Here is a 27,363-nt window from a genome sequence, read left to right as displayed (position 1 = left end):
AGCCAAGTTCCGAACAATGAGCAGCGCGGTCACGGCAGGCATTGTGGGATACTGGGGGAGGCCAGTTATGTCGACATAACGAACGGCAGCAAAAAGCTTAATGCCTCTCGTCGAGGTATTTGGTCGGCGAAGCAACAGAGTGGTGCCGTAGCTTTGTAATGTAGACACCTCCGCCTTTGCCGACAAAACTGTAGTGTAGACAAGGCCTAAGACAATCACTGTACCCAGTGTTCAGTGTAATGAATGATCTTGTCCTCCTTGTTTGTCTCCTCTTTGGTGTAACACTGTAATTAGCCTAATTAGCAACAGATTCATTTTTTGTAACTTAAAATGGAAATTAAATTTTGCACCAGGCTTACAGGCTGTTAACTGGAATCGAATAATCAAGCCCGACTCCAAGTCCTTGAAAATGAGAATTAAAAAAGGTCTGAATTTGCATATTCATGTTTTTAATAGGGTTCAGAAGGTATATTTGCAACTGATGAAAAGGATTAATTAAATCTAATTTGCATGGGAAGAGTTGTTTAACCCTTAGGATCCCAGCAAGACTGACATTAGTATGAACAATGCTGCTGTAGGCTGAAGCGGTATGACTGAACTGCAATGGATCTCCTAATAAAAATAGCCGTGATTGTGCTCAATGTTTTCCTCCAAGTTGATGAGTTGCCTTCATAGCAACATCTTTGAAGAGTTCAGAGCTCCCAGAATTACCACCACCTCTGGCCATTCCCAGGTGTTCAGCGCCTGATCATCATGGTAGCAATGCTGCAGCTTGTTTTCAAAATCACGTGATGTGTTAGTCTGGAGTTAGCTTCTGTTCGGGAAATTTGGAATAGTGGCAGGTTCACTTCTTCCTATCCTTGTCCATTAACATCGAACACCAGCCCTGGCCTAAGGTCACAGGGCAACCCTGCCAACCTCAAAACAGGGACCCTCGCAACTTTTGATAGCAAACACAAACGACACACCCTTCTTGGCAATCCCCTGCAGTCATGAGATCAGCAGGTGCTAACCTTGCCAACACTGTCCAATCTTGCCTCTTCTATGAAAACTCAGAGATCTAGTTGCTCGCACACACACAGAGACTCCTGCACGGAGTGAGACTGTGTCACCTCCCAGGGTGTAATATATGTTATATCTGCCTGAGTTACGGCGACTGCATCAATCACAAGTCTCAGATGAGAGCAGAGCTCTGAGTCAGAGCCTGGGTCATACTAGTAAGTGACAATAAGGCATGCATCTCACTGCAGCAAGCGGTGTGCTGCATTTTCCTGTTAACGTCTTCGCTGCTAATTATTTTTGGGGTGGAAGTTGCTGTACACGGTGCACTGGCTTCATTAAACAGATATGGCTTTGAAGTGGAGTTTGGAATTGATGTCGGCATATGTAAATGTATCTGGTGCCACAGAGAGGATAGGTATAAATGATGCATGAGGTCCAGGGAGTGAGTAGCTTTTTGTTTATACACACCCGTTGGGCTTCGTTATGCCTGAAATCTGCTGAGAAAAATTAGCCGCATATTGTATAGTGCACGGATGAGTTATGCAGCGGTAATGCATGAGCCTTTAGCAGAAGCTAGCATGATGCCATTAACGGCTCTCACTCCAAATGTCCCTGGCTCCTGGAACGTGTGTTTGGAACCTACATGTTTCCTTAACTTACCAGTTCTTAACATCTTTCCACAAACACTCTCACACACAAAGAAGAGCGCACCATGTACAGAAAGTCCTGTCCAAACCCTGCAATCCTAACGCAGACACAACTCCCATCAGTTGGCGTTTGCCTTGAATAAGATGTGCAGGATTTGCATGCAGGATTTGCTCATGAAGCTAAATTCATGGAGGTCGCCATTATGTAGTCTCTGCGTGTGCTTTTAATACAATTAAATATTTCAGGGCAAGGTTGGAGATTTTAAACCCACACATCAGCAAAATCAAATTTACGGTCACTAGGACCTGACCTTTACCCCCTTTGTGTGATTGAGAGTGTTTTTTTCTTATGTAGCACCAGGCAATGTGGCATGCTACAGTACTAGGCAGATATTTTAATTCTAAGTATGGACTGTGTGTGTGGATGCATAGTAATGGGCCATTGATTAGAGAAATGAGGCATTCCTCCAGGGATATTAGAAGGAATGTGTTGTTACAAAGGGACAAATACATTCAAATATGTCTTGTAAGTGCACATGATTCGTCGACGTTAATAGTAAAATGTCTGACATTATTATTGAATCCTGAGTCTCTTCCAATAAATATTTTATCCTGTTGTGAACTGGCTCATTTGTATGTGAGGCACTGTCCTCTACTCGATGGACTCTGCACTGTATCATAGGCCCCATGCTGCTAGTGGCTAACACAGTCTCTGAGTCAAGTGGTAAGTGCCTGTCATTTTGGAGTGGGAGGAACTGGGTTCTATGGTTGGAGTGATCATGGTAGTAGTGACAATCTAAGTTTTTAGGCAAAGCAGAGAGGGCACATCGCTGAGGTGAGGTGACTTGCCTGAGGCAAGTGAATCAGTTGCAGGATAGATGTTGGAACTGAGGATTTTCTGACTCTCACATTCATTCCTCTAGGTCACACAGTTTCCCTGACCTCGATTTTATATTACCAGGGACTTCTATTGGAAAACTGAATTCATGGGCCTGAATCTCAGGGCTCTCGAGCACCCACAGCTTCCATTGACTTCAACTGATATTGTTGGAGCTCAATTCCTCTGAAAATCAGGCCCTATGCTGTTAAGAGTCCATTGTCTCCTGGCGCTTATTCCCCTCTCTGCAGGTCATAGTCTTTATCTGCGATGTCTCTCTCGAAACGTTGCCCACTTTTTCCATCCATGTAGTTGTATTCTAACCCTTTTGAGATAAAACTCCAATCTGTGTGTTTTATTATTAAAACCATTAAAAAATGCGAAGAGAGTATTATAGAAGAAATAGCGGCTGCCATTTTAGGAAGCATTACATTCCAGGGATCACAATGGGAGCCATTTTGGAAAGCATTCTTTCCCATTGGCTGTCATTTTGGATTAAGGGTGTAAATGAATTTGTTCTTGGTTCTCAGCTATTTCTTCAGGGTAGTATGCACAGGGGAGATGTCAGAGCTGGATGTTGGGTGGTGGACAATATTGACAGGAGGTGGTTGGTTTGGGTTGGCGTGCACAGTGAATAAAGTAGAGATGAGTTGGTGGGATGGCTGTTGACCTGGGGGAATGAACATGGGGTAGAAGGCAGAGCTATACAAGGTATTCAGAAGGAATGGCTGCTCACCTGGGATATATGATGGAGGGACTATACCAGAGTGAATGGTGTGTCATAGGCAACGAGGAGAGGATAGTTTGTTTTGCTTTAACTGCCTTTCAGATCTTTTTCGTCTCTCATTCACATCTGGTTTCACATGGTCTTGTCTCACTAGAACCTTTTGATTGACGTCAGGACCAGCATTAGCACCTGTGCATTGGTCGCTTCCATTAAGCAAGCCTGAGCTAGCGGCAGATAGTCTAGGAACTGACACTCCTCTACCCTTCAGGTTCTTATCTCCGCCTGCTCCTCTGCGGCTGTGAAAACAGGCTGGAAATTACTGTGATGAAACTTTGTAGTCCATTTTCTCAGCAACATTTATGAAACCGCTTGCTCATCAAACACTGCGAGCTGTTTACTTTTTCAATAATACAAACAGAAAATACCTCTGTTTTTTATTGCGGTTTGAAAAGCTGCCCGGTACCTCTGTTCCTGTGCTTGCCAAGCAGAGGAGAGAAGAAGGCTGCTTAATCAATCCACATCACCAGAGGCTGAATCACTTGTTCCATCCATTACAGGGGATGTAAATACATTCACTGGACTGCCTAGGAATCCAGCCAGCCATCCTCTGTAGCCCACAGCCTGCCAGCAGTGTTCAATTGCCCTTCCTTTCCCTATAGGCTTGTCACCCTTAACCCTGACTGAACGGTACCTCCCCACTCGGTAACGTTTCTCCTTCCTCTCTAGTTCTGAAGAAAGGACCCCAGCAGAGTCCAGCTGTCTTCCCCCTTCGCTTTCCCCTTTTTTTAAAGTAGTGGCTCACACATCCTCACCTGGGGTGAATTTGTGCCGTTCCATTGACTACACCGGTATACAGCAGCTGTGGACCTAACCTTTTCTGTGACTCTTCCTTGAAGCCAGGGCAGCAACAACTACAAGATAACACCCAACGAGGCATGCGCACACATCACATTGTGTCTAACTTTGTATCCTAAAAACAGGGGTGAGGGCCACTCCTGTGTCTATGTCGGGCTCCTGAGTAAACTCCACCGTGTGGAAACATGACGACTACAGTTGGGTCCCAGAATAAGACACCCTGAACGTTGGGTGTGTCTGAAACCTGGATCTGAAGTTTGCAACTCAGGCCTGTCTCGGGTCTCTGATAAGATTAAAGCATCGGATCTGCCACAGGCTTCTGTGTAGTTGACTAGGTCAGGACAGATACTAGGCATGGTCTGGACGTTGCTGTATTGGAGGGTGTGATAGAACGTGCCAGGCTTTCTTTATTTTTATTCTTCAAAATGTTTATTAGCAAAAGCCGTTCTTTTCCTTATGCTTTACTGAGAAGCTATGAAAAAACCAAACCAACCCTCATTATCTTTTGGACAAGCTCAAGAGCAATTAGTTAATGGCTGGCCAGGATTTGACGTTGTAAAGCACACAATAAGTGCTAAGTAGTATTATTTTCCATGAAAACATTTTTCCGAGTATTTAATTTAAATAACCCCTCCAATTACATGAACTCTTTCCATCAATTCCACCCAAATTAAATGCAATGCCAGTTACAGTTCAGCCATCCCACTTGATTTCTGGCTCTTTTCAATCCTGCCCATCCCTTTTACCTGCAATATTAGGCTGAAGTGGTCCTGGTTCTGTGTCCAGTGTCCACTCTCTCTCTCTCTGCTTTTGCTGCTTAAAATCAACCCCGTCCCCATCACAGGTACATGCTGTACTTTGGCGTGGGATTCCTTTTTGCTCTAACATAAATTACCCCCCTAGTTACGCTGTCTCCACTGGCTGCATCTCGCATCTGTACTTTACACTGTTTTGTTTTCCTCTATTCTGAAAAGGGTGACGCGTCAGCCGCTGAAAGGGTGACTTGTCTGTCCCATGCCCTTTATCGCCTTGGAATCTCACTCCATATAGGTCAACAGCTCTGCCACTGAGCCCAAAACTGCTGGAGATAAAGACAGGACAGCAGTGGCTCCTATCTCCTCTCAAGAGTGGAGAATGAATCCCATTAGCCACCCATTCGGCTAGCAGGTGGGAGCTGTACACCATTGATTGATAGATTTTGTCAAGGGGGAAGCCAGGGAGAATTGTTCCTTGGCTCTAAACCTTCAGTAAGAGGGCATATATATTCCCTTCCTCTGTGTGTTCTGTGATTCACACTGTCTTTTGATAAATGGATAATGACGTGGTATTTCCCGTGGGAGCAGCTTCCAGACCTCTCTGTGGGCTCTTCCAAGCTCCCACACCAAAGCATTGCTCACATCGTTCTATGGAAGGCTGGACATTTACCTACTGAATGCTACTTAAATGTATCCTGCCTGTTCCCTGCCCAGTACGTTGCATTCTACCATCGCCAGTCTCCTAGTTAATGTCTTACTCGGTACTTTGGAGTCTGCATGTGAAAGTGGTCTTTTAGGGGCTGTGACCTCCCCTCACAGCTGGGACACTCGTGGAACAGCTGGGAAGGCTTGTCAGCTGGCCGCAGTTGAAGTATCTCCTATGCAAATTTGGGAGTGGGGAGATAGTCAAGTTTGAAGTCCCCACCCACCAGTAATGCTACATTTCCTATAACCCCTTAGGCTGTCCATTCTGCCAGCCACTCTCACCCTGACTGGGAAAAAGTTGGTATGTACTAGGCAGTGGGACGCTCTGGAACGGCCAGCCACCCACTACCACAGATCACATATCTGAGTTAGTACAAGAGTCACCGACCAAGACTGTCTGTCCCCTGGTAGTGGGCCTGCCCCTGTTGTCTGTGATGGGTTCGGGGCGGTGTTTGTGCCTCTCCATTATGATACGTCGTCTCCTGCAGCAGATCCTATGCTGCATTGTCTCTGTGCATTTTTCCCCTGTCTTCACTGGGTAGAACGTCTATACGTGCCTGTTTGTATGTATGTGTGTGCAGCAGGGAGGCTAAGGGGTTCCCAGGACCATCCAGGAAAGATGAGTTTGGTACATATTGGCTCTGGCTAATTAAAGAGTCACTGCAGATATGTGGATATCCCCCCCCCAACACCATTGCCTCCCCTCCACCCTACCCCCCCACTTGGCTGCCTCCTGCCACTCTGGGTGTGGCCTCCTCCGTGGCTGGTCCCTGAGCGCCAGCAGGGGGCTCTGGAGTGTCAGGTTGCATTCAGAGAAGCAGCGTGGGCTTCCGCAGAGGCATGTAGAAGTGATGGGATTGTTTCCCTACATTGTCATTCCTCGCTCTGATGAGCACTCAGAAATGTAAATAAATTCTGACTCGGGTTTCCAAACTCCTGCTCTGCTGGCTGCACTAAAAATAGACCAACGCAGTGCGCGCTGTCTTCAGTCACCCTCATTGATCTGCCTGTTCGTGGGACTGGTCCAGCAGCACAGCTCTCTGCGCCAGGACCTACACTCCCTCACTCTCCACCCACCTCCGCTTTGTGTGATTGGGCCAGAAATCTCTCTCCCCCTACCCCCTCCTCCCATGCTAACTTGCTTCTCATTCACACACGGTGATTCATCGCCATGCACACAGTGAACGCGACGTGGAGCCGGACGAGAGTACCAGCGTGGGCTCTTGCAGCAGTGGATTACTAGGTTTGTCACTGAGATGAGTTTGGTTGCCAGCCCCACACTTGGCAGTCTCTGCCTATGGAAACCCAGCCCTGGTGCAGTGCAGGGGTGGCAGGGTCCAGGAGGTGAGGGCGGAGGTGTATTGGCAGAGCTGTAAGAAGCCTCAGAGCTGGAACAGCAGAGTTTGCAAGACTCAGGACAAAAAGATCAGAGGGGACTGCAAGTCAGGGTTGATGTGAGTGAGAGGAATTCTGGTTCCATGGGCAGAGCACTAGCCTGGGAGTCAGATGACCCAGGTTTAAAGCCCTGCTCTGCCACAGACTTTGTATGTGACCTTGGGCAAGTCACTTGGCACCCCAGTTTCCCGTTTGTAAAACGGAGATAACATTTCCCTACCTTCCAGGCAGGTTGTGAGGCTATGTACATTAAAGATTGTGAGGTGCTCGGATACTAGGGTTATGGGGGCCATATAAGCACCTAAGCTAGCAACCTAGAAGTGCATTGCCAAGCGACCTGAACTTCAGGCTAGGAACAGGGGTGCTTCAGGCTCAGAGTCCGATGCATTGGCAGAGCTGTTTTGGGGGACGCTGCTAGGCACCTGCCCACCCTATCTTTACCGCGTGTGCGTCTACTCAGAGGAAACAAACGATGGGATAGCAAGAGGTGCTGCAGATTGCCCAAAGGCCTTGGTAGAGTCAGGAGGGGAAGAGGGCTCTGTGGTGATCTACATTACAGACCTGTGTTCCCTCCGTGTCTGCACCCTGTCCTTAGCCCCAGCGCAACCGCTTGGGAGGCCCGATCTGGAACAGCTGAGGCTGTATCAGCTGGCCTGTCAGAGATGTGCAAGGGGAAGCTTGAAGAATAATTCCCACCCTATGGCAGGCTGCAGGCAGCGCTGCTCCACCAGCACTCACGGAAGCCAGAACCTTCTCCAGCTACTAGAGAGAAGCTGTGGCACTCAGCTGTCATCGCAAGGAGTGCAATCAAAATACCCAGAGAGTCACTCCCCCTGTGTGAGGTGGGTGAGATGGGGACTTGCTGGGGCATTACAGAGCTGTCCCCTGACCCCCAGGTCACTGGCTTGATTTGATGCAAGTTAGCAGAGTCCAAATATTGCTGGTGTCTGCCTGATCCCTATGCAGCAGCTCTCCATGTGTCCAATGAGTTAGTGACCTTCTTCCATTTCCTAATGGCCATAGCCACTGTCACCATCGCCATCAGCAGACTCAGCTGAGAGGTCAAGGCCAGACCTGGAGACTCAACTACTCTCCAGCCCCTGCCCCCACAAGGGTGCTCTCCAGGAAAGGGCTGGCGAAAGACACTTGTGCTGCTGCTTGCTGTTCTGTGTCATCTATGAATAAGGAGCCGACTTCCCTCTCCAGAGCAACCCAATTCCCTTAACGAAATGAAATGAGAGCAGCAGCTGCTAGCACTGTTTCCTTGGGGACCATGGGTAAACCCCATGGGTCCTCTCTGTTTGCTCTGTGGTGATCGAGGAGTATTCTCACAATAGCATCTGATTGGTAACTCAAACTCCCTAGCCATGTGCACCTTGCTTGCTACTCCCCCTGCTGGCCAGCCAGGAAATGTTACTTTAGTAACTTACAGTGGGACCCAAACTCCAACTAACAGCCACAACCCATGATTTGCACATGTATGTTGTGTGATGGAAATGTTTTGCACATGGGTGTGTGTGTGAGGGGCCCGAACAGGGGCTGTGCAAACCAGATAGGCATGCACCTTTTGGAAAAGCTGGCCCTAAATGTGTATCTATATATTTACATTCACTTTGTCTGATTTAGATCCCACTTGAAAATTGTGGATTCCAGATTTCAAACAGAACTTGAAACCTGTGAGGTTTGAGTTCCTTTTGTCTCTGGTAACATGTGAGTCCTGAACTGTCGGCTGCAAGGCATGAATTACCTTCAAACAAGAACCTTTGTTGTTTGCCTGGCATGGGATGTCGTGCAGTTAGAATAAGGGGACTTTCCATTTATTTCCCTTGAGGAATGATGCCTTAAATGAAAACAGTGTTGTACACATTTTGAAAAAGTTTCACCAAAAGCAAAAACTTGTGAAAGGTTTCGCTGTTTCCCAGCCGCTGCCGGGTTCCGATGATCCTTCCTTTTATTCTTACGGAAACAGAGCAGTTTTATAAAAGCAAAAGACCTCTCAGGAGAATTGGACATCGGGGAACTGGGTGTGGAATAATCTGGGTTAAATAGCAAGATGCAGAACTGGGGGGGGGGGGACATCTGGTTCAGCCTTTGTGGAATCAGCTGCACTAATGACCTAGCCACCACCAAGATTTGTCCTTGTTTCTCTCTCTCTCTCCAGCGTTTCCTCACTCTTCTTTCCGAACCATTCTCTGAAAAGATCCAAAGAATCGAGGACTAGTTTTCCCCTCCTCTTTCCTTTTTTTCTGGCCTCTCACCCGGACTCGTCTCCCTCACCTCATTTTCTCAAACATGCATTTCATCCCTTGCCCCCGCCCCCCAAATTCTCCCCTCTTCCAGCAGGGGGCTCGATTGTCACAGACCTTACAGCTGTCAGATGTTCCCTTTACCAGCTCTAATGGGACAGAACTCAGGAGGACGTTCTGCTCTGAAAACATGGGCCCTTGCCACATGGGCTAAAGGCTGTGAGCTGTGGAAGAATTAGGGGCTTCTCTCCTGCAGCCTTTAGGGCAGAGGTTCCCAGGCTGTGCCCTGGGGATCACTTTCTCGTCGTTCATGGACAAAATGCCTGGTCTTATCCCAGAAAGGACAAAGCACTGATCACAGCTGAAAATACATTAGTTTCCTGGTGTTACTTTTCCATCAGCCCTATTGCTGTAGTTTCACAGGATGCAGTGAGCTCACCAGTTGATGGGGGGTGTCTGTATAGTGGTGAATGGGGGGGTGCAGACAGGCCCATATGGGGGAGAGTTGGCCCGGTGATGGCAAATGCGAGAGCAGAGGAGGGGAGAGGAGCTGGGCGTTAGTAATAGGAAGAAAGGTGGGTTCACAAGACTGTCTCTCTGCTCCAAAAGGGAGGTAATCTCACTCTTGACCACATCTGACATTCTATCCAGTAGGGAGCAGTGCTGCGTTAAACACACCAGCCAGTTCAGTCAGGTGGATGGCTAGAGGATTTGGAACATGGCTTGCACCCCTGCACAAGATTATGGTTGTCACCGATACGTTCACATTTCCCTCGCGTGCACACCCTGCTCCTGAGCCGAAGCAGGTAAGGGTGAATCTCGGTTTCATAGCCACACTGGAGACTGTAATTACATGGCGGGCTGTGGTACAGTGAGGGTTGTTGGAACAGGGACATCCTTCCCATTGGTGGCAGAAATAGGTTTGCTTAGCTGGGAAATCTCTGCCCCCTGCAGGCAGCCCAGTACCGGAGCCCCTCAGTGTGGGTGCCTCTGCCCCCACCATTCCTGTCTTCTGCAGCTGGCAGCACGTCCAGCGGAAGAGCCCCCTTCCCAGGGTTAGTGATGACTGAAGACAACGCCCTTCAAATTCATCCAGGAGTCAGTATTTCCAAAGAGCAGGCACGAGGCTCTGTCTCTGTCTCTCCCCCTACCTACACAGGTCAGGAAATTTCATGGGGCCATTCAAGAAAAGCCTATGATGGGTCCCTCTGCTCCTTTTCTCTGTTTCCTAGCCTCAGGGAAACAACTGCTCACTCCTAAAATCTCTCTTTTGACGGCTTTACTCTGTGCCTTCCCCAGCCTCTCAGGAGACTGCCTCCTGTCCGGCATACAGGGCACAGCTGTTCTCTCTCACTTCCTCTGGCTCTCCCTTTGTAACTCCCAGCCTCTCGCTCTATCTCTCATCTCTCTGCTCCTTTCATCTCACTCCCTTGCTCCCTTCATGGCTTTCTTTGCTCTTTCCCTCTCTCCAGTGGCACAGTCAAGACTGCAAAGAGGAGTGACAACGAGCAGGCACAGCCGCATTGTTCTGCTCTCTCCATAGACACTGAGAGGCCATTGTCAATCTGGGGCCTCTCTGTGGATGTTTATGCTGCTGTAGCTGGCAGCAGGAGCCGACCTGCTCTGTTTCTGTTTTGATTCGAAGGCCGCTGCTCCCCAGGTCCCCTTCAGGAGAAGCCCAAACCTGAAGGAGATAGTGGAAGAAGTTCTTCTCCAAGCTCCCTTTCTCCTGGGCCTGTCAGAGCTTCCACACCGGGTGGCTGACACCTGCAAATGGGCTATGGGGCTGCAAACCCCTTAGTAGATCTGGCTCCTGACATTCTCCTGCCTTTGTCATTTCTTTCTCCTCTCATTTATTTATGTAAAAAGAAGAACAGGAGTACTTGTGGCACCTTAGAGACTAGACTTAGAGACTTCTTTTTGCGGATACAGACTAACACGGCTGTTACTCTGAAACCATTTATTTATGTGTTTATTTTTAAATTAAAGCACTGGAGACATCGTGTGGATTTGGTGTGGGTGGAAGTTGCTGTCTATGCTGGAGTCCTTTATTTGTCCACATAGAATCATAGGATTGGAAGGGACCTTGAGAGTCAGCTAGTCCGGTCCCCTGCACTCATGGCAGGACCAAGTATTATCTAGACCATCCCTGACAGGTGTTTGTCTGACCTGCTCTTAAAAACCTCCAATGACGGAGATTCCACAACCTCCCTGGGCAACTTATTCCAGTGCTTAACTATCCTGACATTTAGGAAGTTTTACCTAATGTCCAACCTTAACCATCATTGCTGCAATTTAAGCCCGTTGCTTCTTGTCCTATCCTCAGAGGTTAAGGAGAACCACTTTTCTCTTTCCTCCTTGTAACAGTCTTTTATGTACTTGAAAACTTATCATGTCCCCTCTCAGTCTATATACATAATATCAGTTTTGGAGCAGCCCTGTAAACTTTGCATACAGACCTGCTAGTCTGCTTCAACCCTGCTCTGGAAGGACATCATCTAGCAGTAAGAGGGGGCATTCAGCCTCCTTCCAGCCCTTGGCCTTTCTGCTGAGGCTACAAATAAGGTGGTGGGTTTTGTGCTGTGGCCACTTATACAGTGAGATCTGGACTTCTCGCTCTGCTTCCCCTCTTCCCAGCTCTGTGCCTCCCCAGGCATCTCAGGCCAAGGGAACGTGACACATGACCACGCTCCTGGGTGTCTCTGTAGCAAGTGAGAAAGACGATCAATAGTAGGTGTTCCACACTGAGCATTGGCAGCTCCCCACTAGAGTTTGAGAACTCTGTAATAAAGCCTTTGGTTCCCATTTTCATTCTAGGCCTGACCGAAAGCCCATTGAAGTCACATGAAAGAGGCCCATTGATTTGAATGGGTGTCTCCATGCCAGGTAAGCTACTTAGAATTTTTCAGACCCCCATTTTGTCTGAAGAGCTGCTGACCCTTTGGTGACAAGCATTTAACATAGAGTGAACAATGCTTCTGTATCATGTGTTCCCCCTGCCAGGGCTCCCACTGACTTCAACTGGATTTGTGGGAGGTCAGAACTTCTGAAAATCAGAGTGATTTGCCTTTGGTCGTACAGGGCTTGTTCTATGACAACGCTGCAAACAGAGCCCAGATCTCCTGGGTCCCAGCCCAGTGCCTTAATCACAAGTCCATCCTTGCTTCTATGTTGTTTTCTGGGGCTGGGCAGAGAACCAGACAGATCTGCCTCCTCATTGGTCCATGGAGGGACCCTGACCTCTGTCTCCATTCTAGGAATGGGCTGGGGCCTGGACTTTCTGTGGCTGGGGAGGGGCAGCTATGTAGGTGGACATCTGCACTCCTGTGTGCAGTTGGAGAGTAGGGTGCTTGTCTTCTGGCTGGTTTAAGCTGCTTCTCCACTCTGTGATGCCCTCGTACTTCTCGTGCCAGGTCTTGGTCCCTGAAGGCCGTGGGATTCCTCTGGGAGACTGACAGGAAGGATTGCTCACAGGACCATAAACCTGGATGGGTTTTATCCCATCACAGCCCCTGCAGCATGGAGGCTCCAGGCTCTGTGTTCCCTTGTGTATTAAAACTTGCTCAGGAAAAGCCCCAGTGAGAGGTTCAGGGATCCTGGTTCTTCAGCTTGTGCATTTGCTGTGGACTCTCAAGCCCAGGTGAGGCTGTGTTGTTGGAAGTGCAGGAGAACTAGATGGGGTTACTACCCCGGGGCACTGCTCTTTCACTCTGAACCTCACCATTGCCCCAGGGGAGGAGAAAGGTCAAGTGAGGAGAGGGGGACTTTTAGCTGGAATCCCCTGTTGGGTCAGTTTGTCTCTGAGACACCTTGTGCTTTGGGGTGAAAGAAAAGCAAGTAAAATGAACGATCGCAAGGGCCGTGGACCAGGCTTGCACCAGGGACCGGGATCCAGTGCATTGCAGGGCAGGGGACTGGCTTATGGATAGACCCACCTGCTGTAGTGGTGGGGAAGTGCACCTTCACGTGAGCCAGGGTCTGAGGAAAGCATTTCATGTGTGCAAAGAACCAGGAGAGGCACATGCACATTGTCTACCACCAGAAACGGGAATATGGACTGCACCCATGCTACTGGCCAGGGAGCGGAATATGGGTCAAATACCTACACTATGGCCAGGGAACGGCCTATGGGGCACGTACCTTAATACTGTGGCCAGGGACTAGAATGTGGGACTCAGATCTTTGTGCTGAGGACTGGGCTCCGGGTGGTGGGGAACACCAATGCTTGTGTTGTGGCCGGGTTTGGGGGAGTGTAGCTTGGCTTTTGCTCAGGCCCAAAAGAGAGAAATGGCCCCTTCATTTGTAACACCTATGCTATAGGGAGCTGGGGACAGTGCAATGTGGGGCTTTCTCTTTGGCCCCAGAGTCTTTGAGCCCCATCACTCACTGGCTAGAACTAGAGACTGGGCTGTGAGGAGCCTTCAGACTGTGCCAAGGCCTGCTATACCCGGAGTGCCAGGGTGTAGGGCACCTGTGTGCACTCACTAGCGCTGGCGTCTGACCTACATTGACTACACCCTGGTAGCTGCAGAGCCTTGGCTTCATAGCGTTTCCTGCCTTGTAACTGACTGGCTACCTACAGCTCCTTGACTGGGGTTGTGGCGTGAAGACAGCACATACCCTTAGGCAGTGCTCTCTTCCTTGCCCTGTAATCACAGCTCGTCCTGAGCTCCTAGGGCCAACTGAGTCTGTTATAAACTCCCCCGTGACTGAATGCCCCAAATCCATCCACCTCAGGAGATGCTGCAAGCAGGCCAAGGGTGCCCTGCCCTCAATCAGTGTCTCTCTTGTTGATGTATCCCTCTGCAGTCCCAGTTCTCCAGGAGGCCCTCAGTAGATGTGAAAAGAGCGGGAACCTGGGTGACGAACTCGCTTAGTCATCAGTACTAAAGCAAGGGGGTGCTTTTCCCTGCCCTACCCCCAGGGCTCACCTCTGTGACAGGTGAATAAGATGCTGGAAGCTGTGTGCCTGGCAGAAGCTCTGGGGCACTTTGAGGAGCTGATGAAACCTGCCTTTATTTATGCTGAGTGAATATATTCCTGGGGAAATTGTCTGTCTTTTATAATGAAACCCCGTTAATGGCTTGTTGTCTACAGAAATAACCACGGGGAATGAACTCGTGCACTTCTCAGCCTGCTCTGTGTCTCCCTCGCTCAGCTCACTTTCTGAACAAACATAACCTTTTGCAAGAACGTCTGTCAAAATCACTCTGAAATATTGAAATAAGACAATAGGACACAGCCTGTTCCTGGGCCCTAGTGCCTGCCAGCTTGGGCTAAGTGTCCTCCTGAAAGGTGACTTGACAATGGCAGCCAGACACACGTTGGGAACAGAACACAGTGGGGCTTTGCTTTGGATACAATACTCAGGCTTTCTCAAATCACTACGTCACGTGGCCGCAGGGCAGTGACTGTGTCAGCAAATGCGATGGCCACTGTAGGCTTAGGCCTGGTCTACACTTAAAATTTAGGTTGACTTAGCTACTTTGGTCAGCGGTGTGAAATAGCCACCCAACACCCAACCAAGGTAGCTATGCCGACCTAACCACATGTGTAGGCACAGCTAGAGCAATGGAAGAATGCTTTGGTCAACCTAACTACTGCCATTTGGGGAGGTGGTGGTCCTAAACTGATGGGAAAAAACGTCTTCCATCAGTGTAGGCTGTGTCTACAGTATGGGGTGATGCCAGTACAGCTATAGTGCCGTAACTATGTTGCTATGGGCCCTGTAGTGTAGATATACCCTCAGAAAGAGCTCACCACACAACCACCGTCTGTAGAAGCTGTTGTATTGACAGAGGGCACATTGGACAGAGTTCTGGTGTTACTACCTCAGGGATGCCCAAAAGATAACAAGATTGTGTTAATGTCTCATTTGAAGCATGGTGCCTCCATGCAGTACAATCTTATTCTCCGCTGAAATGTCCATGTCAGGTGTGAGCCCAGTGCTTGGTGTGGGACTTGCACTCACAAGAGGAGCAGAGAGAGAACTAGCCATGTTTTGTATCATGCATGGCGCAATCCGTCCCCCAGGCTTGTCACCATGAAAGATCCTGAGATTCTCCACTGCTCTTTTCCTATAAAGGGCAGAACTCATTTCCCCACGCGTTACAGCGGGTCTGAATTTACACTTGGAGGCGGCTTTTCCCTTCCAACTCAGCCCCTTCCTCACAACAGGGACTTCTCCGTCAGCCCGGCACATGGGCTTAAGCCTCTGCAGTGGTGCCTGTCACTGTGTCCCAAGGTCCAAGCTCGACGTGGTGAGCTCTGTCTCGTGGAGGTTGTCTTGGGGCTGAAGAGATGTTGTTAATGTAGGTCTTGGCTTATTGGACACACTCGGGTGTTAGATACTGGCCCTGCAGCACCTGTTTTCATGTTAGAGCGATGGCTGGTTGAGACACAGGCTAGCCCCTGTGAAGGGCCACTGGTGCTTTCATTTCCACCTGGACATTGTCTCAGTGCTAGTTTGTCCTGCTGCGACTTCTTCCCGCTGAACTTCTCAAAGGCTATTACACCCATGTATGAACTGAGCCTCAAAACATGCCCCGTACCAAGTAGGGAATAGTGCAGCCTCATTTTAGAGCTAGGGAAACTGAGGCTCAGAGCTGTTATTCAGGCCCACATTTTCAAAATTGACTGCTGCTTTGGGGTGACTCACTATTTCGAGCTCAGCCAGAGACACCGAGAGCCTGACTTTTCAGAGCTGCTATGAATCTACGGCTCCTGCTCAGCAATTCAAAAATGGGCCCCAAGGTGCCGCAGGTCGGGCAGTGAAAAATGAGTGGCCACGTCTGCACTGCAGGGTATGTCTACCCTGCAGCTGGGAGCGAGCCGCCCAGCCCGTGCAGCTGGACGTGTACCGGTGGGGCTCACGCTAGTGCACTAAAAATAGCTGCGTGGACGGTGCGGCCCTAGTGGATGCTCAAGCGAGCCACTCTAGCTCAAGCCCACCCTAAGCCTGGGTCTGAGCTTGGTAGCTAGCCTGAGCCTCTCCCAGTGCCACAACATCCACACAGCTATTCTCAGCATGCTAGCCTTAGCCCCGCTATCGTGAGTCTCTCTACCCGGCCCGGGAGGCTCCAGTCCCAGCTGCAGAGCAGACACAGTCTAAGTGACTTCCCCAAGGTCAGCGTCTGAGCTGGGCGTAGACGCCTGGTGTCTTGCCTCCAGGCTCTGTACTAGACCACACGTCGTCGTCTTGCTAATGCCATCGATGTCACTAATGCTGATGCTGCCAAAGTCAGCTGCTCTTCAGAGTGACCTTCCAAAGCCACGCGAGAGACTCAGTGGTGCCCATGCCTCTTCCTCTTCTGCCCCAGAGACACCACAGAGGTGCTCTCCTCGCCGAACTCGCCTGGGATGCTGCCCTTTGTGCTGCACAGAGCTCTGGAGAAGAGAGGGCTGTCTATTGACCTCAAACAGCCGGTGCTGCCTCATGGGGGTGGGCAGGGCTGGGATGTCCCATGTATTGCCCTTCCCATTCATGTCCTTTCAATTTAGCTACCCTAGCCAAGACTGAGACGCCAATACCCATTGGAGCTATGTCATGCACCGGAATGGCAAAAAATGTAAGAGGCAGGGCTGAGGTGGTTAAGGGGTGCACAGGTCTGAGGGCCTGAAGTCACTTTTGCTTGGCACAGGAGCAGGCTTTGAATGTTTAGCACCTTTTCATTCATACTGGGGGAAAACCCACCACCTGACTGCATCTCTCTTGGAGGAGGAGATGGGGAGACCATTCACTTCCACCCCCAGAAGCACGGATGACTACACTACAGAGTAAGGGGGTGAGACAGGCTGACTCATTCACAATGATCGCTGCCATCCATTAACTATGCAGTACACTCTCGCTGGGGAATAGCAGATAAGTCATTCTTGCCGCTGCCTCCTCGTATGCTGTAGACATGCAGGAGGAGTATTTCACCATCACCCAGGGCAGGATCATTCCAACACAACTCGCAGGCTGCAGGAGGGCCAGTAGCAGGGGACAGGGCCCATGTCTCTGGGATGGGCCAGTAGCTAGCGGTGCTAAAACATGCTCTGGGTCCATCAAGCTATTGGCTGGATGCAGGAATCACTGGGTGAGATCCTCTGGCCTGTGTAATATGCAGGAGGTCAGAGTAGATGGTGTCATAGTTCCTCCTGGCTTTAAAAAAATCAGTCTATACTCTAGTACCAATGACTTAGCCCTACCCTAACCTTCTGGCTACCACTGCCCCTTCCCACAGAGACGGGTTCCATTTTATGTTCAGAATTTCCACTGCCTTCTAAACACATCCAGCTAAAGAGAGAGAGAGAGACTGGCGTGTTTATTTGGCAATCAAATGGTGCCTGGTCAGTTGCACCAAATGGGCAGAGAGAGGTCCCTCCACTCCGGTCCCCTTTCCAGCTCCCAGAGGAGGCAGGCTCCCATCCCTTGAACGGAATAACGAGAGGGACGCTGGTTTTCTATTAGAATGTGCCTTTTTTCGTAGTGCACTTGGAATCAATCAGAACTCGAAACACAGACATTCACCGGAGGGAAAAAACAAAACAAACAAAAAACCAACGCCCACCCTCCAAAATCCCACACCAGCATCAACCCCCCCCGCCCAAACAAACAAACAAAAACACCCTCCAAATCAAATGCAACCTCTTGTCTAAAATCCATGATTAAAACCTGGTACAAACAGGTGAATATATATATATATATATATTTAGTAGATGTAATATTATTTTTTCTCTCTCTTTCTTGTTATACAGCAAACATTGCAAATATAGAAATTTTCTCTGTACAGTAGGACAACTTCGGTTTACAATGCAACATGTGGTAAAACCTCCCAGTGAATGAACACATGAACGAGCCTTCGACTGGATGAAAGTCTAAGCTGGAAGACTCCATTTGCAAAAAGCCCAAAGGAACTTTCTCCTTCTGGTCTCTTTTTGGTTTTTGTTTTGTTTTGTTTTGTTTGGAAGGGAAGGAGAAAGAAGAAGACAAACTGTACACAAAGAATCCACAAAATCACGGAATAGGGAATCATGCGATGCAACATTGGAATACTCCAGACCTCAAATCTCTGCCCCAACCTCCACCCCTTTTTATATATTTTTTCTTTCTTTTTTTTTTTTTTTTTTTAAAAAACAAAAACTTTTTTTTCACTCCATAGGTTCGTTTTTTTTAAGAGTCTTTGTGTTCAAATTTGGTGCGTATCTCTTAAACATGAGATCTTTTGTAATCTCTTTCTCTCTCATCTATTATATAGACTAATTATAGATTTTTCTCATAATTTATGGTTGGTTGGTTTGTTTGAAAGACAGTCTGGATAAAAATAGCCGCTGCGGGTTTCTTTTGGTCCAGTTAGTGTTAAGTCATGAGCTGCATGAGGACTCAGGACTTGTGCTGGGCAGACACACCTTTCCAGTAGTCTAAGATGTCGTGAAGATCCTCATCTTTGGCAAACTGGACCTTTTTGCGCAGGGCGTGGCCGGCCGCCATATATTCCTCCTCGTCTTTGTGCCGCTTCCGGTTGAGTTTGAAGCGCTCCCAGATGCTGTGTGATGGTTTGCATGTGTACTCTGGGCTGGAGCTGTAGCTCAGGTTGTGATACTGGGGAGAGAGCTGAGAGTAGGCCAGGTCTCTGGGGCGGGGTCTGGTCAAAGGTTCCAGAATGGAGGGCTTACGCCCGCCCATGCTGTCGTGCTGCTCCCCCTGGTGTGAGCCCGGGTAAGAGTGCCGATGTTCGCTGTACTGTCGGATCTTCTCTGCCTCTGCTCGCAGAATGGCCGCCGCCGGTGTCACAGTGAGGATGGTGTCTGCGGTTGGGGATGTCTTCTCAATGTACTTGGCTTCTGACTTGTGGCCCGAGCCCTCAGAGCGGAAGGATCTGGGGCTCCGTATGGAGCCGCTGGAAGAAGTGCTGGAGCGTTTGGGAGGTGCCTCCATGCTGTGATGTCTCTGCAGCGGGTGGCTGTAACTTTCCTTGTACACAGGGGACAGGAAGCCATGTTTGCCAGAGATCTGTTCCGATAAGAGTACCAGCTGAGGTTCAGCGGTGGAAATCGCCCCCGATTTCACCCCCTGGAAGGAGGTAGACTCTGATTTCAAGGCATCAATGCAGTTGTTGATAATCTGGTTCACCTTGTCCACCTCCTTCGTGATGGTGGAGATCTCAGCCACGGAGCTCTGGCTGTCAGGCGGCATGGACAGCTCACACTCTCGTCGCTCGGGCTGCTCTCCTGTCCGCACTTCCATGTAGTTGCCCTTGGTGGCCTTGGGGGTCTCGCTGCTGTCTATCAACTTGTACTGCTCGACCTCCCCAGCAGAGGGCAAGTAGGGGATGCGGGTCACTGTCTCCACACCCAGCATCTGCCCCTGGGACAGCTGGGTGATACTGGTTGTTTCTATCTCTGGCCCATACTTTAGCTCGATGATGGTCTTCTTCATGCTGCCAGCTGCCTTCTTGTGCTTCTCCTCCTGCTGACGCCTCTTACGGAGGCAATAGTACACCACCCCCAGAACAATTACCATGCCGAACAGGCAGCCCAGGATGGTCATGATATAGTGGGTGGCAGTGGAGGGAGTGGGCACTGGGTCCTCCCGGCTCATTTTGTTTGGGGAGAGGGTGAGGCAAGTGTGGTTGTACCTTAAGACGTGGTGGAGGGAGACCACACAGTAGGTGTAGTCTCTTTGTGCTACAAGGTTAGTCAGCTCAATGTCCTCCTTCTGTTTCTTCAGCTTGGTGACGATGGAAGAGAAGCCATTCTCGTACTGCGCCAGGATGTACATCTTGCTGAACGGATACGGGATCTGCACCGTCAGCGTGGCCGAGTTGTGGGTGAGATGCTTCACTCGGATGTTGGGGCGCATCTCCGTGTCACCCACGGGCGTGTGGAGGGAGACCTGGGGTGTCGTGCCATCCCCGGAGAAACACTCTTCATCAGAGCATGGGCTTTCTGACGGAGCTGTGGTCACTTGGTATCTGGGTGGGATAAAGCGAGGTATCATGGTGTAGGAGCTACCAGTGCAGAGGGTGGAGAGCATGCCCAGAGCATTGCGGTAACCGGTCCGGCCTTGGCCTAGCAAGAAGTAGCCAGTGTAGTCTGGCGGGGAGTCGCACTGCATGCGGTCATAGGTGCGCGTCATGTTGGTGAAGCCTTCCAGCCACTGCAGGAAGCCTAGGAGTTCACAGGAGCAATAGAAGGGGTTGCTGTAGAGTTCACAGACTGAGAGTTTGTTCAGGCCCCTAAAGGTGTTGCTGTCCAGTCTCTGGATTCTGTTCATGGACAAGTCAATGTTCACTATGTTGGGGCACTCCCAGAAGGCATTGGGGGTGACTGCCTCAATGAGGTTAGCCTGGAGGTAGAGGTACTCCAGCTTTCCTAGGCCCCGGAGGATTCCCTCGGTCAGGTTCCTCAGGCGGTTGTAGCCAAGCTGCAGCACCTGGAGATTAAACTGTCCTGAGAAGGCACCATCCTCGATGTAGGAGATTTCGTTCTTCGTCAAGTTGAGGTATGTCAGGTTACCGAAGCGGCTGAGTGAGGAGTACTGCACGCTTTTGATCTTGTTGTCGTTCAGTCGCAAATCCACAATGGTGCTGTTGATTTGCTGAGGGATGGACTCATAGGGGGGCTGATTCTGGCTGCATATAGCCAGCCAAACAAAGCCCTTGTCGCCCTCGATCAGCCAGCAGTCTGCCCGCACCCCGCCAGCGTGCAGCAGAGAGACGGCCGCCACGCACACACACAGTGCTGACGTCACTGCCCACCGACGACCTGCCATCTGGAAGGGCAACGCGGAGAAGGAGTTCCCTTATCTGCTGGAAGCGGGGAGGGGTGCTGAGTCGGAGAGCAGGGAAGCCTTGGGTTAATGTTCCTTGGGCACCTTTGCTTTTCTCTCCCTTCTCCTCATGGTTTGGATCCAGTGGGAAGTGTCCAAAGGAAAAGGAGAACCTCGTTGTCCAAGCTGCCCAGTGACCACCCACGGGATGCCACCACCACAGGCTTATGGGGGGCGATCCTATGTCATTGGCCCTTCTGGCATTTTGTCGGGCTTCCGCTGAAGTCAGGCGGGGCTGGGTAGGTACTTGGAAGGGGACTCTCTCTGGTTTAGAGACAGGCTTTTCTTTCACTTTCTACAGTGCCTCTCCTTGTTTTCTTTTTGCTGCCCATCTCCAGGTTGGCACCGGGCTTCTTCTCCATCTGCCTCTCCGTGCATCTGTCTGTCTGTCCCTCTCAGCACCCTTGTCTGGTCAGTGGGCTCACCTGCAAAAAAACCAAACAAAACCAAAAAACACAAAAGCGAGACAAAATAATGTTTAAGGGCATTTGTCACACTGCAGCAGCTTCTGGGGCAGCGATGAGACTGGCTTTCTCAGCTCTACTTTTCCATTAGCACTAGGTGCCAGGTTTTTTAACATGGCTTTCATTATTTATTTATTGGGGGGGGGCACACATAATTGAGTCTGCAGTTAATTTTAGGCACAGATGCTGGAATTTCGATGTCTAATGATGTGACGTTTATATGCACAAAGCTGGTAGTTAGCCATCTATGTCCTGGCATTTGTGACCTCAGTTATGGCAGCATTTCACCCACTAATTGGATGCAGGTTGAGGCTTCTTCCAAATTCTGCCTCTCTCTAACTGTGCCTGTAGCCGCTTGGTACCTAGGATAAAACCCAGAACTGGAATCCTAAGCTGTTTCTAGGAACGTGGGTGGTAACTCCAGGATATGTTGGTTTCCAGGGAACATCCGAACCCCACCACTGTCTTGATCCTCACCACTCCCCATCATATTTGTCTTTGTGAGGGTGACTTCCAACCCTCCTCCCCCTTTTGCTGTCTCCACGATCTTCTCCCTTGGATGTTCAGTGTCAGGAGGGGAGGAAATTCCAAGTGGTCACTCCCCCAGTTTTTTAGTAGCCTAACACATATACAAAGGGCAAAGAGAGACCCTTCCTCACCCACTATGGCTGTCTCTGCTCTAAGGCCGGGGGCAGGCAGCTTCCCTGTAAGACTCAGGAGAGTGGACAGGGAACCCTTTGGGGATCCCAGTAATGTCACAGTACTAAGGAAAACCTCAGAATTCCTAGTTAACTTTTGCTACAGAGTTCTGAGTAGTGCTGTTCAGCATTTTCCACTGAAATGTTTTCTGGGTTTTTGAGTAAAGGAAAATGTTTGCAGAAAGTGTCTCTGCTTTCCTCGAAGAATGATGTCTCATTGGAACACTGAAATTTGAACATTTGTTCGGTTTCCGACAGATTTTGGCCAAAAACATTTAGGTTTTGGCTTTTCAACAAACAGTTGAAATTTCCAGTGGGAAAAAATCCCATTTTGAAACCAGCTCTACCCCTGAAGGACTCACTAGCTAGTGTGCTGTGCCTTATGGGGCACTAACCGCCTCTGAGCTTACTGCTCTTGAAGGAGAAAGAGGCTTTCCCTTTATTGCTGACCTTTGGTTGAGAAAGCTACTTCCTGGCCCACCTAGTAGGCCCTTGAGATTTGGTGGGGCTGAAGCCATGTCTGGAAATCCTCCATTCCAGGAAACAGGAGGAGGAAGAGCAGAATCTACCAGGACCTGGTGAAGCGATCATTGGTAAGTAGTGGGGTGTCCTGGGCCTTAATAGGGGTGGTAGTTTGTGAATTTATCTCCTGTGAATCTTCTTCTGTCACATTTGCAAAATTTAGCAAATCGGGAACCGGAGGCTCAGGTAGGGTGGGCCCGGGGCTCAGAGTGGGCTCAAGGGTTGCTGTGAATATTTGCCAGATAGAACACTAGTACTCACACTGCTGTTTGGGAACCCCCCAGTGGCCCATGAAGCACTTCCTGAAACTCCACACGGTGAAATATCTTGAGAACCACGTGGGAGGGAAGGTGGGTCCAGAAGAGGGTCTCTCTCTCTCTCTCTTTCACCAAGGGCTCTGCAGAACACATAGGTGGTTGTCCCTAGGAACAGACACGCTCCCAGGATTTCATATGCTCACTTATTATACTCGCGCCCAGCATTCCGGTAGAGCTCTCACCAAAGCTAACCTACAGCCAGGGCTTGGCCAGGTCCTCTGCTCCCAGGTGTGTCAGGAAATGACACCTGGGTCATTTGAAAGCAGCCAACAAACTGGTTCATAACTCGCAAGTGGAAAAGAAACCAGCAAGTTGCCTGGCTTTCAGACCCCAATCCGATCCCTGCAGGTAGAACCTGGTTGCATGGGAGAGCATGCAAAAGTTGCCTTCTTCCCAGGATAGCTGCATGTTGCTTGGGCCTGTCCTTTCCCAGATATTAGGAAATAGCAGATTGAAAAATTAAGCTGCTATTACTCCCTAGGACTTGTCTGGCAGTGGAGCTGTCGCTCATTAACGTGCCCTTTTAACTAATCCAGTCTGTTTTCCCACCTCCCACCCAGCACTGGGGTAGCTACATCACTCTGTGCTGGGTGGGGCAGGTCGCTGAGTCGTATGAAACATGGCAACAGTGGGAATTTCGGGCCGGATTCTGCCTCCTCCCATTGAGCAGGACCTCGTGCTGAAAGCAGTCCCGCTGAAATCTGGCCCTTATTTTCCATCTCAGACTCCCAGAATATGAAACAGAATGTTTTCCAAAGCTGAGAACCCTGTTAACCAGTCACACTTTATAGCCTGGTGAACAGGCCAGTAATAAACAGTTTATTTGTCCTTACTGAATAGCGAACAATGAATATTCCAAAATGGAACAGTTTGTTTTACGTTACATGAATAACAAAATCTGCTCTAACTTCAGCTGTTTGTGACAGGAGACTATCCAGCCACAAGTCCCCCCCAGCTGGAGAGACGTTGATAATGTCTTTGGAGAAAGCCAAAAGCTACTGACCATAGTGTCCCATATGTAGGCCAGGTCTAGCCAAGAAACTTTTGTCCGTCTAGTAATGTTAGGGGCGTGTTTTTGTGACATTTCTATACCAGCAAAGCCCTAGAGCGGAGGCAGTTAAACTAGCAAAAAAGGTGCTTTTTCTGGTAAAGCTTATTTTGTTTGGTGCATGGTGGTATAAGCTGAATCTCAACTGGGAGAGTTTGCCAGTATAACTATGTCAGCAACCGTCTTCTAGTGTAGACTAGGCCTTGGACGCAGCACGGAATGGAAAAGGAATTCTGCCCTCGAGCGTTTCAGTGATTAGCCTCAAACACCTTACATCTTCCCTTCGCTAATGGAAGGAGCCAGAGGTTAATGACTACAGCACAGGTCTGGGAGTCACATAGATGATACTCTCAGATATGCCACTGTATCCCTTGTGGCCTTGGGCAAGTCAATTAACCTTTCCATGCCTCCGTTTTTTCTTCAATAAAATGAGGACAATGAAACTACTTCCCTGGTTCACTGGCTGGTGGGAGGCTGAAGTAAAGCACTTGGAACCCTTGATGAGAAGATGGGGAGCTCTCACCTGGAGCTCACGTTGTAAACGCACGCCACTGAATGTAATCTCTGTTCACATGTCATGTGGGCTCTGAGCTTCCTCTCTGAGTCCATCTCCTGCCCTGTAAGTCCTGCCCCGCCCCTTTGCATCCTCTCCCGATACAAAGCAGACTTGGAAGAGAAGCTCACAGCTTGTTCCCATTAGGGGCAGGCAAGTTAAGTTGGGGTTGGAAGCCATGACTGATGTTCTTTACTCTGTATATGACACCTTTCACCCAAAAGCTCTCAACGTGCTTTACAAGCCAATTGGCTGACTAGGCTTAGATTTTTTGCTTACTCGTGTGGTTAGATTTCTGCTGGCCTAAGAGCCTTCTCCGCTCCGTTTATGGACGGCTGCCAGCCACAGCCGCAGCTCCTCGCTTTCCCCTGTCCAGAGATCGCTCACGTTTTCCCTGGGGAGCAAGCCACCCCGAAAACGGTGTGAGAAGTGCACCCCCCAAGCCATGCCACACCCTAAGGGCTGGTGTGGTGGGTGCTCTCCCCCCACCCCCACCCCCATGTGCTGGGACCTCCCTGAGACCCAATACCTCCTGGAGCTCCTGCTGCCTTGGTGTACCACAATACTGCCCCCACATGGGCCTGTGCATTAAAGGCACAATCTGACCTTATACACACTGCAAGAATCCCTTCACTCCCCACTTTTGCCCATGACACAGCAGCACCACACAGGACATCAGGGCAGGGAATGAAGAATCCTGGCTAGTTCCTTCCTTCTCTTTGGTGGGCAGAGTCTCTGCCTCCTCTGTCTCCGAGCTCCCACTTTAGCCTCACCCAGCGCTTCTGAGCGGAACCCTCAAACTCTGGGGATGTCTGAGCCTGGATCTATCTCCCAGAGTGGCTCTGAACCCAGCCCTTGAATCTTGGAGAGGTTCAGCTCTGGATCTCCATGTTGGCTTATCTCTCAGCCCCGGGGCACGTGGCCCACGGAGCAGTACTTTGGCTAAAGGAGCAGGAGCTTCCAGGGAAGGAGAAAGTGGAGACAAAACCACACGAGGATAACACAGCTGAACCCAAGGCGCCTTCTCATGCAGCCTGCGCTCCTCCCAAGTCTAACCAGGGTGGAGAAGGCTCCTGTAAGTGACTCGAACAGGTTCAGTAATGCTCATGCTGGGTGTTTGCTTTTGCTGCCTGTGTGCTGCCTATCCGTTGATTTCTCTCCAACAACAGAAACCGAAAAAGGCATTCTATCAGCAGCGGAGTTTAATTCCAGCTCATTAAAGCAAGCAATTTGCTGGTTTATTTGCTTTGCGAAGTGTGAATAAAATGATAGCATTAAGGAGATGTAACAGAGGAAAGAGGGGCTAAGCTCCCTCTTTATTAGATTGCCAGGACATGACTGGGGAGCTGAGGCGCAGGCCTTGTTGTTTTGCACCAAAAAGATAATTGCTCGTCTTGCTGGCACTTGGCAGCGTGCTTCCCGGCACGGTCTTTGGGGTGGGACCAATGTCAGGCGAGGGGCTGAGCATCTTGCAGTGCAAGGGAAGCAGTTAAAGGAGACCTGCAAAGGGTTACTAATTTTTGTTTTATTATAATGGATAAAGAAGGCGTAGAAGTGTTCAGTTTCTGCTCTGCTCTGGGCCGTTCTTCCCACAAAAAGTGTTTCCTTCTGTTTGCTCTTCCTTTAGGAATAGTGGGCTGGATTCCCAGCTGGCGTCAAATGGCGTAAAGTAGCTCATAGTCTAGGCGGCCCCACCAGCTAATAATCAGATCTATTATATCTCACCTGCCCTGTTTTGCTGGCGGTTTCCTCGGAGGCCTGGGGAAGTAAGCTCCCCCTGCCCTCCACTGAAAGGGTATGGGGTCTTGAATCTCACTCGGTGATCTTTGCTCCCTGCTGTTTGAGTTGGTGTTGAGAAAAAACAACAAAATCTCCACAGGTTTAACCAGCCTGACTAATAAGTCCCTCCTCCCCTGACCCTGGACGACTCCTCTTTCACTCTCTTGGACTTGTGAGGTCATAATTCTGCCAGTTTTGCAGTCATCCATAGAGTCTTCCAGGAAAAACAGGGGAGAAAGAACCTGTATTTCTAATGTAAAAACCAACCAGAAAAATAAAACATTTCAGATCTTTTTTAATCCATCATAAAGAAACAAAAAAAGGAACAAAGACACTGCCTCCCTATGGTTGGGATAACAATACCCACTGATTTGACATGATTCATTTAATCTACACCAGAGATGTCTTGCCCTTTGGTTTAATATGGCTTCGTTCTGTCAGGTGTACATTGTCAGTGACACCTTGGCTGTCTATTCCTCCCTAGCTAAAACAGCTGAAGCTCTGCTAAGCTTATCTCAGGAGAACTTTACTTATTGCAGGTAACAAAGCATGGATACTGCTGTATTTCCATTTATGAGGGAATATGTTCAATTTCGGTGCTTGAGAAAATGGGATGCTAAAGCCAGGAAACAAGCTCTGTACGTTTCCCTCACACCCTTCTGCTGATGCACCTCACTCCTGACCTGTGATAGCCCTGCTATGCCCTGGATCCACACGCACCACTCCTCGGTCCTGATCTGCAACACCCTTATTATTCCATTCCTGGGCCCTTTACACATCCATGTCAATGGCACCTCCTACAACCAGGGTCTGATGTGGTTTGTGGTATCGAGTAGGGACTGGACGGAGAGCATCAAACTCATCACTTCTGATCTCCGAGAGCTCCAGAACCAGATTTCTTGAGACTGAAGGGCCATCATCCAGGCTCCAGAAACAAGCATCAGGGTGGTTGGGTTTTGTT

General features: G+C 49.5%; 1 protein-coding gene across 3 annotated transcripts in view; it reads right to left on the bottom strand.

Moving 5' to 3' along the window:
• Window positions 1-18,275: 18,275 nt before the first annotated feature.
• ELFN1 (extracellular leucine rich repeat and fibronectin type III domain containing 1) overlaps window positions 18,276-27,363 on the bottom strand; it is a 182,092-nt gene continuing 173,004 nt past the window's right edge. For 2 of the 3 annotated variants that reach the window (XM_005289130.5, XM_024102407.3), the window contains exon 3: window positions 18,276-21,446. In XM_005289130.5, the coding sequence (XP_005289187.1) occupies window positions 18,574-20,964 (2,391 nt within the window). In that variant the 5' untranslated portion in view covers window positions 20,965-21,446 and the 3' untranslated portion in view covers window positions 18,276-18,573. Of the gene's footprint in view, window positions 21,447-22,966; window positions 23,103-27,363 lie in introns of all 3 variants that reach the window. The other variant, XM_065560087.1, reaches the window with a different exon arrangement.

The sequence above is a fragment of the Chrysemys picta genome, chromosome 10 (genome assembly GCF_011386835.1).
Source record: "Chrysemys picta bellii isolate R12L10 chromosome 10, ASM1138683v2, whole genome shotgun sequence".
Classification (NCBI taxonomy): domain Eukaryota; kingdom Metazoa; phylum Chordata; order Testudines; family Emydidae; genus Chrysemys; species Chrysemys picta.
This window is presented reverse-complemented; position numbering and strand designations above follow the sequence as displayed.